At 51.5% G+C, this 14,054-nt stretch overlaps 1 protein-coding gene across 5 annotated transcripts in view; it reads right to left on the bottom strand.

The window, feature by feature from the left end:
* PI4KA (phosphatidylinositol 4-kinase alpha) overlaps window positions 1-14,054 on the bottom strand; it is a 150,377-nt gene that overhangs the window by 7,909 nt on the left and 128,414 nt on the right. For 4 of the 5 annotated variants that reach the window (XR_004442559.1, XR_004442560.1, XR_004442558.1 and 1 more), the window contains exons 40-47: window positions 13,673-13,763; window positions 13,101-13,268; window positions 12,365-12,418; window positions 6,550-6,670; window positions 4,049-4,178; window positions 3,081-3,151; window positions 308-380; window positions 140-210 (exon numbers count right to left, since the gene is read on the bottom strand). Coding sequence is in view for 1 of the 5 variants with exons in the window: in XM_033234040.1 (XP_033089931.1) it covers window positions 140-210; window positions 308-380; window positions 3,081-3,151; window positions 4,049-4,178; window positions 6,550-6,670; window positions 12,365-12,418; window positions 13,101-13,268; window positions 13,673-13,763 (779 nt within the window). In the remaining 4 variants the exon portion in view is untranslated. Of the gene's footprint in view, window positions 1-139; window positions 211-307; window positions 381-3,080; window positions 3,152-4,048; window positions 4,179-6,549; window positions 6,671-7,017; window positions 7,179-12,364; window positions 12,419-13,100; window positions 13,269-13,672; window positions 13,764-14,054 lie in introns of those variants that run through there. The other variant, XR_004442561.1, reaches the window with a different exon arrangement.

Here is a 14,054-nt window from a genome sequence, read left to right on the forward strand (position 1 = left end):
GACTTGAGTGAGGGCAGACAGATGGACAGACATCATCTTTTATGGAGAGCTGGTACTAAATTAAACACATGCTGAAAGAAACTGGCATTAGCAAGGAAAAGCACTGAGCTCCCAAACAAAACCAGGGATCTTTACTGACCTTCTTTTTCAAGTTCGCTAACTCCACATCGCTTCACCTTGAACTTGGCCAGATATGGGGCTTTTGCAGCACTGAAAACAAAAAGAATGTGGCACCCATGACGTAGCTGAGAAAAACTGCATACGAGGATGTTGTGGAAGCGGGGGATGGGCAGGGCGAGGCACCCACCTCTGCATCGGGGTCCCAGACTTGTAGTCGATGTCCAGCACGATGGCCTCGGGGTTGCTGGGCAGGTAGCAGCCTGTGCAGGGACAGAGGCAGTCACAGGGAGTGCATGAGTCACCAAGGTAAGGCCAGTGTCAGTTTCCAACACGGATGTTAGGTGCGAGTCCACCCTGCAGGCACACCCCACCCCTGTGGAGGGGCCTCTGGTCCTTGTCCAGGGCACCACTAACTTATTATTCTGCGGCCGCTAAGGGTCTGTCCTCCCTGACTCTTCGACTCTTCCAGCCATTGACCAAAGGAGTCTGCACCTCCCGGGACACGCTCTTGCTGGAGGAGCACTGAGCCCCATCCTCACGGATGCAGCTCTACTGCTTCTGGGGGTGCGTGTGAAGCCTGTCCTGCCTCCACCTGCCTGAGCAACCCTCCGAACAGCCCTCCATTCTTGGAGTCCCCCTTTTTTTTTGGATAGTCTTGCTCTGTCACCCAGGCTGGAGTGCAGTGGTATGATCTTGGCTCACTGCAACCTCTGCCTCCTGGGTTCAAGCGATTCTCCTGCCTCAGCCTTCCGAGTAGCTGGGATTACAGGCGCCCACCACCGTGTCCAGCTAATTTTTGTACTTTTTTTTTTTTTGAGACGGAGTCTTGCTCTGCCACCCAGGCTGGAGTGCAGTGGCCGGATCTCAGCTCACTGCAAGCTCCGCCTCCCGGGTTTATGCCATTCTCCTGCCTCAGCCTCCCGAGTAGCTGGGACTACAGGCGCCCGCCACCTCGCCCGGCTAGTTTTTTGTATTTTTAAGTAGAGACAGGGTTTCACCGTATTAGCCAGGATGGTCTCGATCTCCTGACCTCGTGATCCGCCCGTCTCGGCCTCCCAAAGTGCTGGGATTACAGGCTTGAGCCACCGCGCCCGGCCGAACATTGTTTCTTTATGCTTATTTTGTATCTTTGTGAGTTCAAGCTTCTTCAGCTCAGGGTCCATGCCTTACTCATCTTTTTAACAGCCACAATACCTAATGTCATGCCTTTTCTTTTCTTGTTTTTGTTTTTTTGAGACAGAGTCTCATTCTGTCACCCAGGCTGGAGTGCAGTGGCGCAATCTTGGCTCACTGCAAGCTCCCAGGTTCACACCATTCTCCTGCCTCAGCCTCCCAAGTAGCGGGGACTACAGGTGCCCATCACCACGCCCCGCTAGTTTTTTGTATTATTAGTAGAGATGGGTTTCACCGTGTTAGCCAGGATGGTCTCAATCTCCTGACCTCATGATCCACCTGCCTTGGCCTCCCAAAGTGTTAGGATTACAGGCGTGAGCCACCGCGCCCAGCCCAGGTTCCCCTTTCTCAGTGAGTGCTCAGTAAATGTGTGAAGTAAGAGGACAAAGGAAAGGCCGTTTCTGGCCAAGGAACTGGCAGTCCCTAAAGGGAACATGTGCTCCTTGAGCCCTGAGAGGTGGGCTTTGAGGGGAGCCAAGCTTGGCCTTGCTGTGGGGTACAGGGAGAGGGGGGCACGCCATCTCCTCCTCTTCCTCACCCGCCCTTCTGCCTGCTCCAGGCCGTGGCTCACACTCAGGCCCCTCTGTGCTCTCCTGCTAGAGCCCGGCTGGCTTCCCTGACCTCTGGGGCAAGACTCAGCCAACACAATCTAGAGCCAGGGGCTGGGGACTTCTGTGTATGCCCCTTGCAGTACGATGCTTCCAGCTCTTTTTGCCCCTCCCCAGCAGTTGTGGCCTTCCCGGTGCGGGAACAGAGGCCCTGCACGCAAGTCCTGCCCTCTCTGAGAAGCCGAGCTGTCGTGTGAGCTCAACACAATGTGTTGGGAAGAAATGGTTAAACTGGGGCCCTGCAGGGCACTCCACAGCTGAGACCAGCCGCTGTGAACCTCTGTACAGGGTCCTGGCCAGAGTTTGGAAGACAAGTTTGTGCCAATAGTTAGAAATGGAGAGAGAGACAGGGCGCAGTGGCTCATGCCTGTAATCCCAGCACTTTGAGAGGCCGAGTCGGGCAGATCACAAGGTCAGGAGATCGAGACCATCCTGACTTAACATGGTGAAACCCCGTCTCTTCTAGAAATACAAAAAAATTAGCTGGGCGTGGTGGCACATGCCTGTAGTCTCCGCTACTCGGGAGGCTGAGGCAGGAGAATGGCGTGAACCCGGGAGGCGGAGCTTGCAGTGAGCCGAGACCTCACCACTCTGCACTCCAGTCTGGGCGAGACTCAGACTGGAGCGAGACTCCATCTCAAAAATAAATAAATAAATAAGTAAAAATAAAATGGAGAGAGAGCTGCCCAGTGAAGTCTGGATTTCCATCTTCTCTTGAAAAGCTCAGCCTTAACCACACTGGGCTTGAATTCCCACGTGGCCACGGCTACAGACACCCAGGAGCGGTTTCCTATGGGAGGCGGGGGGGTGCTGATGGGTCCCAGCACACGAGCTGTCCCACACTGGCCCCGCCTGTGTGACCTGCTCCTGTAATGCTGGGGCCCAGGAACCCTCTTCTAGAGTAACAGCTACTGAGGTCAGTGTCAGCCTCCAGAAAAACAGCAGGCAGCAAGGAAGATGAAGGGCACCCACGGACGAGCAGCTCCCGCTCACTAAGGGCTGATTCTGGGGAGCGGCTGGGGTCTTGGGGCACCAGGCACCGTGGGCCCAAGCAGGTGTGGGGCTGGCCAAGCTGCTGTGTCCACACCCTGCAGTGCCTGGAGAGGGCAGCAGCCTTCACGCCCCGTGGCCCACCCGCAGGAAGAGGTTGAGCCGAGCCTCCAGAAGCCACCTGCTCACCCGGCTGCACCTTCACTTCAGACAGGGCCGACAGACAAGCCTTCTTTCTCTCGTCGCCTTTAGGGTAGGGCCTGAGAAACAGGAAAGAAATGCTTGCTTTGTCTCCTGGAGGAACTGGCTGCTGGGGGACAGCCCAGGGCCCCTCCTGCCTGGATTACCCTCTCTGTCCCTCTCTTCCCAGCTCTAGCTGCTCCCAGGGCAGCCAGGCACCACTGGCAGCGATTCTTGCCTTGCATTCCTCGTGGAGAATCCCCACCAGCCCCCAAGGGGCGGTTTTCTGGCAGGCTCTGCCCCTGCTGTGTAGGGGTGTGTATGGCTGGGGGTGGTGGGGGTAACGCCTGCCACCTGCTGCCACCCAGGAAACGCTAGATCCGGTCCTTTATCTTGTGGGTTAGAAGCTGCCAGCATTTGCTCTTCTTAGCACCCAGCCCAGAAAAGGGTCTCAAACTGACCAAGGTCAGAGCAGTGTAAGCACTGGAGACAGCCCGGCTAGCATGCCCAGCATTGATGACTCCAGGGCAAAGCCAACAACATCCAAGGATGGTGTCAGGTCCACACGAATGGAAGGTCCAGGAAAACGATGACAGGAGCTGCAAAGGCAGTCTGGTGTTCCTGACACCATGAGGATCGATCCTTCAGAGTGTGAAGAGGGCAAGGTGGCCTCAAATTGTGGAGCTATGTGCTAAATTCTACAAACCTTAGGAACGAAACTAAGCTGTATTTCCTGAAACTGGCATGGCCATGCATTCTGCCATGCCTTCAAGAGCCTTGACTCACCCCAAGCAGTGCTTCCCCACCCACTCTGGCTGTCCATCAGAACCAGCAGTGGCCCTGTTGCTAGAGACTACTCTCATTCATCTGGTTGGGGCCAGGCATGGGCATTTTTAAAGCTTCCCAGGCATTTCTGTTAAGCTGCAGGGACTGGAACAAGACATCCCAGAAGGCGGTTTCTGAAGCACTGCACTTACTTGATGATAGCCGACACATTGGTGATCTTGTTAAAGAAATCAAACTCCCGCTGGTAAAAGTCCTTCGCTGGGCCCGACAAGGAGCCTGTGATCTCCTCTACTAACTGCTCTAGGAGGTCGCCGATGTCAGCTGCCAAGGAAACAGAGGCTGAGTCTCTGTGGCTGCAGAAGAGGCCCCTCAGGAATATCAGCGCTGTTTCCCAGCCCCCAGACTGGCAGTGCCCACTGTGTGCTCTGCAGGCGTGGTGAGACCATAACACCTGCCATGCGCCCCTTCTGCTGTGTTGACACAGCTGATGCTGGTGGGAAAAGCTGCTGGTGCCTAAGCAGAGCTCAAGGCAGGGGCCAAGCGCACAAGTGGGCGTGGAATCCTCACTGCTACACATGCAGTAAGAAAAAAGCCCGTATCATTTATGAATGTCACAGGTGAAGCAATGAGAATTAATTTTTATTAAACTCTACCCTGAATACATGTTTTTTTTTTGTTATTGTTAAACAGAGGCACACACTGGGCGGGGCTCTATTAAATAGTGCCTCTCACTACTCAAATCCCAGGCTGAATTTAAATTCCTGGGCTCAAGAGATCTTCCTGTCTCAGCCACATGAGTTGCTGGGACTACAGCTAGTAGGTGGGACTACAGGTACACATCACCACACCTGGCTTTTAAAGCATCCTTTGTGATGAAATGGGATGTGCATCTAAGGCAGGCGCTGTCCTAAGAAGCACTTGCAGCTTGTCTGATTTTGGAGCCTGGACTAACTTTTTTCACAGACCTTGGTTTTTACTTGAAAAAATGACTGACAGAAAACATATAGTTATTCAGACTGAGGGATGTGGCAGGTGTTTTCCTGAAAATGAACAAAAAACGAATCTTCCACTCAAAGGAACTGAAACATTTTTTGGAAAACTTGGACCTGCCACTGTGAGCTCAACAGCTTCCCTTAAAAACCCTTTCTGATAAGAGTGGCAGCATGTGAACAAATGATTTTTCCACATTGTATAAAGAAATACATCAACCTTTGAAAGATATGCATAACTCACTGGCTTATATTTTATAAATGCCCACTGTTTGATGTCATAAAAGCTTTCATGGGTCCAGGTGCGAGGCAGACCAATGGACTTGAACAAAACACAGCATGAGAAGTTTACTGCCAAATTTAAGATGCCACACTGCAATTAACCTTTTTTTTTTGGCGATCCTCCTGCCTTGGCCCAAAAGTGTTGGGATCCCCAAAGTGTTGGGATTACAAGCATGAGCCACTGTGCCCAACCTGCAATTGGCTGAGCTACAAAAAATTAAAAATTAGCCAGTCGTGGTGGCATGCACCTATAGTCTCAGCTACTTGGGAGGATGAGGCAGGAGGATCGCTTAAGTCCCGGTGGTTAAGGCTGCAGTGAGCCGTGATTACACCAGTGCACTCCTGCCTGGGAGAGGGAGCCTGCCTCTAAAAAAAGAAAACAAAAACTACCACTTGTCAAGTGTGGTGCAGTATCAAAAAGGATCTCCACAATGACCTGAAAGATTACTAACATACAACTTCCTTTTTCAAGTACATTCACTTCAACTGAAACAACGCTGCAGTAGATCAACTGCAGAAGTGGAATGAAAATGAGAATCCAGCCATCTCCTACAAGGCAATGCCACTCTTTTGGCTCATTTTTGAGTTTTTTGGGGAAAAGTTATTTTCCCAAAAAGATGTTATTTATGTTAACATGTAATGAATGAGCTTACATTTTCTGAAATTCTGTGTTAATTTTTTTTTTGAGACGGAGTCTTGCTCTGTCGCCCGGGCTGGAGTGCAGTGGCCGGTTCTCAGCTCACTGCAAGCTCTGCCTCCCGGGTTTATGCCATTCTCCTGCCTCAGCCTCTGAGTAGCTGGGACTACAGGCGCCCGCCACCTCGCCCGGCTAGTTTTTTGTATTTTTCAGTAGAGACGGGGGTTTCACCGTGTTAGCCAGGATGGTCTCGATCTCCTGACCTCGTGATCCGCCCGTCTCGGCCTCCCAAAGTGCTGGGATTACAGGCTTGAGCCACCGCGCCCGGCCTTTCTGTGTTAATTTCTAATCCTCGTTAACACTGACAGCTAATGCTCACATGAACCAGTGCTCTTTGAGGACCTCAATACTCATTTCTGATAGTGCAAGGGTCCCGAGGGTGTGCTATTTGGGAACCGCTGCCCTGGGCTGGTGGCCCCTTCCTCACACAGTCACAGTTGTGTTGATCATGGAGACTCTGCAGAAGCAGCCATTGGAGCAGAAGGGTCTCACTCGCACTTGGGAGTGCAGGCTGGCATTGGACAGAAGGTTAGCAAAGGCGACATGAAGGAAGGGTCCTGCTCCCATGTGTGCTGAAAGGTGAGAAGTGCCCTAGCAAAGGGTAGGAGTGGAGGGGTCGGTGAGCTGTGGCAGTGCAGGTTGGGGAGAGGCCTGTGGGCTGTAGAAGGTGCTTGGCAGTGCACTCAAGACAGAAGTGATGCCCATTGGAGGACAAAATACTCACGGTCTTTCTGGTGGCCTTCTTCGTCCAGATAAATGTTAGTCTTCATGTTCCAGATGAACTGGTGCGCCAGAAGCTGGGATTTAGATGCTGCCCACAGAATATACTCCCGCACATAGCCCATCTGCAGGAGAGCAAGGTCCCTGTCAGCCAGGCTCGGAGGGCCCTCTCCACGAGGAAGGCCTTGTCAGTAGCTGCTGACTCCCGGCATTTGGGAGGCCAGGCAAGAGTGAGGCCCAGTGGTTCTAGTGGTGTGGCCAAGCTCTCCAGGATTGGTGGTGAGTCCAGCCAGTGGCCAGGTCAAGTTCCAGCCAGCTGGTGGCTGGGACCTGAGGGGCATGGGTGCAAAACGGGCTTCAGTCAACCTTTGTCTCCTCTGTGTCTTCCCATGGGTTTGAGAAGCACAACTCTCAAACCAATTTCTGGGGTTGTCAAGTACGAGAAAAAGCAGGCTGGGTACTAAAAACTCACTTGTCAGCTGGTTGTTTAGAACAATGTTCCAAAGTGACAGACAGGTTCCAGAAACATGCAGATACACCTCCTTCACAAGTTGACACATTGATATGATTAGGCTTTGTGTCCCCACCCAAATCTCATCTTGAATTGTAATCCTCAGGTGTTGAGGAAGAGACCTGGTGGGAGGTGATTGGATCAGGGGGGCGGTTCCCCCATGCTGATCTCATGACAGTGAGTGAGTTCTCAGAAGATCTGATGGTCTTATAAATGTTTGACAGTTCCTCCTACATACACACTTTCTTTTGCTTGCTGCCAGGTAAGATGGACCTCTTCCCTTTCTACCATGATTCTGTTTCCTGAGGCCTCCCTAGCCATGTGGAACTGTGAGTCAATTAAGCCTCCTTTCTTTATAAATAAACCAGTCTCGGGAAGTTCTTTTTTTTTTTTTTTTTTTTTTTTTGAGACGGAGTCTCGCTCTGTCGCCCAGGCTGGAGTGCAGTGGCCGGATCTCAGCTCACTGCAAGCTCCGCCTCCCGGGTTTACGCCATTCTCCTGCCTCAGCCCCCCGAGTAGCTGGGACTACAGGCGCCCGCCTCGTCGCCCGGCTAGTTTTTTGTATTTTTAAGTAGAGACAGGGTTTCACCGTATTAGCCAGGATGGTCTCGATCTCCTGACCTCGTGATCCGCCCGTCTCAGCCTCCCAAAGTGCTGGGATTACAGGCTTGAGCCACCGCGGCCGGCCGGGAAGTTCTTTTTATTGAGACATAGTCTCACTCTGTCACCCAGGCTGGAGTGCAGTGGCGCCATCTCAGCTCACTGCAACCTCTATCTCCCAGGTTCAAGCGATTCTCCTGCCTCAGCCTCCTGAGTAGCTGGGATTACATACGCACGCCACCATGTCTGGCTAATTTTTGTATTTTTAGTAGAGACAGGGCTTCGCCATGTTGGTCAGGCTGGTCTTGAACTCCTCACTTCAAGTGATCACCCACCTTGGCCTCCCAAAGTGCGGGAATTACAGGCGTGAGCCACTGCACTCGGCCAGGAAGTTCTTTATAGCAGTGTGAAAATGGACTAATATACACATCTATGGTCACCAACCTAAGGATCTCTCCTCCTCTTCCTTCTTGGTCATTTTCCGCCACTCACAGTAGTAACTCCAGTTTTTCTTTCTTTTTTTGAGACGGAGTCTCGTTCTGTCGCCCTGGAGTGCAGTGGCACGATCTTAGCTCACTGCAAGCTCCACCTCCCGGGTTCACGCCATTCTCCTGCCTCAGCCTCCCCAGTAGCTGGGGCTACAGGCGCCCGCCACCACGCCCGGCTAATTTTTTTGTTTTTTTAGTAGAGACGGGGTTTCACCATGTTCGCCAGGATGGTCTCGAACTCCTGACCTCATGATCTGCCCGCCTTGGCCTCCCAAAGTGCTGGGATTACAGGCGTGAGCCACCGCGCCCGGTCCAGTTTTTCTTTTTAATTAAAAATTTGTTTTTGTTTGTTCCTAGAGCCGTAAGTTTCAAAACTCCAGTTTTAATTCCATGCCCTAGGTTTAAAAAGGTGAGCTGGCCTTTCTGGGTAGCCTCCTAGAGTCTATGGACACTGATCTGGTGAAGTATCCCTTGGATGGACATTTGTGATCTGGGTGAGGGGAGGTGGTCTTACCACAGAGGCAGAAGTCCTCGCTTTGGGTTTCCCAATTCTAACCCAGAAAATAGATCTAAAGATAAACTATGAATGTTCAATGTGTAGTGCTTTTTAAATATGTTTGTTTTATGATTATGTAAACAATGACAGAGTTCCAAAGTCAAAATTATTAAATAGGGTACATATCTGTTACTTCCATCCTGATCTCTCCCTCTTTGGCCATTTTTATTAACTTTTGATTTACTGTTCCCTTTTTTTTGTTTGTTTTTGTTTTTTTTTTGAGACGGAGTTTTTTTTTTTTTTTTGTGAGATGGAGTCTCTCTCTGTTGCCCAGGCTAGAGTGCAGTGGCGCATCTCAGGTCGCTGCAAGCTCTGCCTCCTGGGTTCACGCCATTCTCCTGCCTCAGTCTCCCGAGCAGCTGGGACTACAGGCGCCTGCCACCACACCCGGCTAATTTTTTTTTTTTGTATTTTTAGTAGAGATGGGGTTTCACCACGTTAGCCAGGATGGTCTCCATATCCTGACCTCGTGATCCTCCCGCCTCGGCCTCCCAAAGTGCTGGGATTACAGGCGTGAGCCACGGCGCCTGGCCTACTGCTCTTTTTCAAAAAAAGTATAAACAAATATGTATATACATTTGTATTGCCACAAGTGATATAAATTTTTTTAAACTTAAAAAAACCTCCAGGCCAGGCATGGTGGCGCACACCTGTAATCCCAGCACTTTGGGAGGCCGAGGTAGGTGGATCACCTGAGGTCAGGAGTTTGAGACCAGCCTGACCAACATGGTAAAACCTCATGTCTACTAAATACAGAAAACAGGCTGGGTGTGGGGGCTCATGCCCGTAATCCCAGCACTTTGGAAGGCCAAGGCAGGTGGATCACCTGAGGTTAGGAGTTCAAGACCAGCCTGGCAAACATGGTGAAACCCTGTCTCTAATAAAAATACAAAAATTAGCCAGGTGTGGTAATGCACGCCTGTAATCCCAGCTACTTGGGAGGCTAGGGCAGAAAAATCACTTGAACCTGGGAGGTGGGGGTTGCAGTGAGCCGAGATTGTGCCATTGCACTCCAGACTAGGCAACAGACTCTGTCTCAATAAATAAATAAATAATAACAATTATTACTATTTTGAGACCGAGTGTCACTCTGTAGCCCAGGCTGGAGAGCAGTGGCGCAATCTTGGCTTACTGCAAGCTCCACCTCCCAGGTTCATGCCATTCTCCTGCCTTAGCCTTCTTTGATAGCTAGGACTACAGGCACTCACCATCATGCCCAGCTAATATTTTCTATTTTTAGTAGAGACGGGGTTTCACCCTGTTAGCTAGGATGGTCTCGATCTCCTGACCTCATGATCCACCCGCCTCAGCCTCCTAAAGTGCTGGGATTACAGGAGTGAGCCACCGTGCCTATTAATTAAAAAAATTAACCGGGTGTGGTGGCACATGCCTGTAATCCCAGCTACTTGGGAGGCTGAGGTGGGAGAATTGCTTGAACCCAGGAGGTGGAGGTTACAGTGAGCTGAGATCACGCCATTGCACTCCAGCCTGGGCAACAAGAGTGAAACTCTGTCTAAAAAAAATATATACATATATATATACCGGCTGAGTGTAGTGGCTCATGCCTGTAATCCCAGCACTATAGGAGGCCACGGCGGGTGAATTACCTGAGGTCAGGAGTTTGAGACCAGCATGGCCAACATGGTGAAACGCCATCTCTACTAAAAATACAAAAAATAAGCCAGGCATGGTGGCATGCACCTTCAATCCCAGCTACTTGGGAGGCTAAGGCAGGAGAACTGCTTGAATCTGGAAGGCAGAGGCTGCAATGAGCCGAGAGTGCCACTGCACTCCAACCTGGGCAACAGAGCGAGACTGTCTCAAAAAAAAAAAAATTCCCTAAAAACGGATAGCAAGAAAGAAACCAGGGAAACTCGCTGAGTCCTGAGTTGGTACAACCACACACAGAAGAATTGTTTCAGGCAGCCTTTCTCTGGTAGCCACCACCAAGAGTTCACATGGAGGCCCTGGGCACTGGCTTATGCTAGGCCTGTATGGAAGCAGAAAGCCAAGCAGTCAAGGGAAAATAATGTGGGAAGGGAGCCAGGGGGAAGGAAACAGGTCCCTGAAGAGAAGGTGCCTCATGACAATCCTGTAAGTTGCCACCAGTGTGAAGGCTCCAGCTTGGTGAGTGTGGCTCCACACATATCACCGCTCAGAGGTGCAGAGAGCATGGCACCACCTAGTGAGGGCAGCGAATGATTTCACAGGACTCAGTCTTTCAACAGAGGCTGGCTGCTGTTCTAGAAGCACTTTGGTCTATAGACTCTAGGGCTAGCCCCTGGGACACCCAGTCATGGCACTCAGCCAGCCCACAGGTGGGCCACAGTGGTGAGGGCTCAGCCAGGACACATGGAGTCTGCTGCCCAATTCAGTCAGGGAAACAAGGCCAGTTCTGGGGTTGGGGAAGAGGGCAGACAAGTTGCACTCAGACACAGAGTGCAGTGGGCGGGCTGGCACTAGGGCACAGGAGGCTCAGGCTCCTGGCTGTGGTCACTCTCATGGATATTTTCTGTGCCACGACCTGTGCTGAGTACTTTATGTCCACAGACACTGTTATGGGCTGAATTGTGTCCCTTCAAATTCATATGTTATAAGAGCTCAGAATGGTACTGTATTTGGAGATAGGTACTTTATAGAGGTGATTAAGGTAACATGAGGTCAACAGGGTGGGTCCTAATCTAGTATGATGGGTGTTCTTATAAGGGGAGATTAGGACACAGACACACAAAAGGATGACCCTGTAAGGATTCAGAGAGAAGACGGCTATCAATAAGCCAGGGAGATGGGCATGGTGGCTCAGACCTATAATGGTGGCTCAGACACTTTTGGAGGTGGAGGTGGGCAGATTGCCTGAGCTCAGGAGTTTGAGACCAGCCTGGGAAAACAGCGAAACTCCATCTCTACAAAAAATACAAAAATTAGCTGGGTATGGTGGCGCACACCTGACATCCCAGTTACTTGGGAGGGGTAGCAGGTGAGGTGCTGAGGTGGGAGGATGGCTAGAGCCCGGGAGGTTGAAGCTGCAGTGAGCTGAGATCATGCCACTGCACTCTAGTCTGAGTGACACAGCGAGACCCTGTCTCTTAAAAAAAAAAAAAAAAAGCCAGGGAGACAGGCCTCAGAAGGAAGCAACCCTGCTCACACCTTGACCTCGGACTTCTGGCCTCCAGAATTCATAGTTTGTTTGTTTGTTTGTTTTCTTTTTGGCCTCCACAATGCTGAGAATAGACATTTCTGTCATTTAAGCTGCCAAGTCTGTGGTGTTTCACTACGCAGCCCTGGTAGACTAATGCATACGTCACCTCGTTAATCTTCCTCACCACTTCCGGCTGAAGAGAGCAGGATTCAGGGATTTGAGGTGACCCCACCAACAACAGGGAAGCCTGGCCAGGCTGGCAACAGCCCCAGAACCGGCTCACTCCGCAGAGCATGCTTGGGCCTCAGGGTGAGGCAGTGGGTGAACATGGCTTCCCCTGGCACGGCACTGGGTATCAAAGGACAATCACAGAGGCTCAGGTAGGGGGAGCAAGGGGACTGCTGGGGAGCCCTGTCCCTGGGGAGGCTCTGAGGAGCCTGTGAGGGCCGGGGATAGACCGCGCACAGGCTGGGTGTAGAGCACACTCTGCAAGTGAAGAGGACGGCCATGCAGGTGCAAGCTTACCTTGTCGTACCTGAGGGCCTGCACGATCTGGGGGATGTAGAAGAGGATGGCGTCCTGTGGAGGAGGAGCAGAGTTGGCCATGACTTCTGAGAGCAGAGCCACCCAACCCTATGGCCCAGGTCCTGCCTCTGCTTCTGCTCTGCCCACAGCAGGGCTGAGAACTGGGGAAAGCCCAGAGGATGGTGGGCAAAATGACTGATGGCTCAGAACACAGGAATGGAGGAAACAGGTAAAAGGAGCAAGGTTCCTGCTCTACAGTGGGTGGGAGGGCCTCACGCTCCTCACTGGGGAGCCTGCCTCAGGGAAAAGGTCTGCTGTGGGTCAGACTCTAGAATATTCCAGAGGCCTTTCTCCACCATCATCATAGCTATCTCGTGGGCTCCCTGGGCTCCCATAAGGAGTGAGGGACCCTCCATGGGCGAGGTCACTGTGGGGTTCCAAGACAAAACTGCACTGCCATGTGGGTTGTGTACAGCTGCCGTGCCACCTCATAATCAAACTCAACTGTGTGTCTTTAACTCAAACACCTCACTCAGGTTAAAAAACAAATGTAACTAGAGAACACGTGTGAATTAGAACTAAATCCATCTTCTACAACTACTTGAACAAAAACAGGGAAAGGAACAGTACGTAATGGGGCAACCTCATGGCCAGTGGTGGGGCCTGTGCCTCTCTCCAGGTAAGACCCCAACCAACAGTCCCACCAGAGGCCAGCTCAGCAGGGTCCTGGGCTCACCGGAGGGAAGGACCGCAGGACTTTCACCCCGTACTGCGCTGTGAGAGGGTGCGGCGGGTACATGCTGGAGAAGTAGGAGAGGCCTGTGGGTGGGTCCGTGGGTGCCCAGCACAGCACATGGCTGAGCTCCGGAGCGTCGGCGTCGATGGTATGCCAGGTGACCAGGAACTGCAGAGGCGGCAGGGAGATGCTGTGGCTTGGGCAGTCCCGGGACCTCTCGAGATACCTGACCCACTAGCCACACCACAAGGATGGTCATGAGAAGTGATGTTTCTAAGCATCTGTAACCATGTGGAAGATGCTTCTGATGTGTTATGGAAAACAGCGTAACTGCAATTAGGGTGAAGTGCATTACATTTTTTTCTACTGTAAACAAATAAATGCTACAGACAAGGAATAGACAACACAGGAAATCAGAAAAATCATGAATAGTACTGAAGTTGCCACGTGGCTATTTTTGTCTCATTTCCAGTTTCAGGCATTTTTGTCTCATTTCTGGTTTTGTCTCATTTCTAATTTCAGTGCTGTTTTGTGCAGTTTGAACTCAGGCCCTGGCACATGGGCTACACTACCTTGATTGCTTCAGGCACGTCACTAACGGCTCCTGGGTCCAACCGAACGAGACGGGTCACTTCGTTCCCGATGGCTTCTGTGTTCTTAAACCTACAGGGCACAGAGGGTATGGGTGGTGCTGCCTCGCCAGGGAACCCGCACTCTCCCACACACTGGAGGGAGGGAAGCCAGAGGGAAACGCTGAACTGGAGGGATTCATATCAATACCAAGTGACGGCTTGGGTACAAACAAATAGAAAGAATGAAGACCTGCTATTTGATAGCACAACTGGAAGACTACAGCCAATAATAACTGTACATTGAAAAATAACTTTAAAAGAGTGTAGGCCAGGTGCCGTGGCTCATGGCTGTAATCCCAGCACTTTGGGAGTCCGAGGCGGG

This window comes from Trachypithecus francoisi, unplaced genomic scaffold (genome assembly GCF_009764315.1).
Source record: "Trachypithecus francoisi isolate TF-2019V2 unplaced genomic scaffold, Tfra_2.0 Lachesis_group14, whole genome shotgun sequence".
NCBI classification, from domain to species: Eukaryota; Metazoa; Chordata; class Mammalia; order Primates; family Cercopithecidae; genus Trachypithecus; species Trachypithecus francoisi.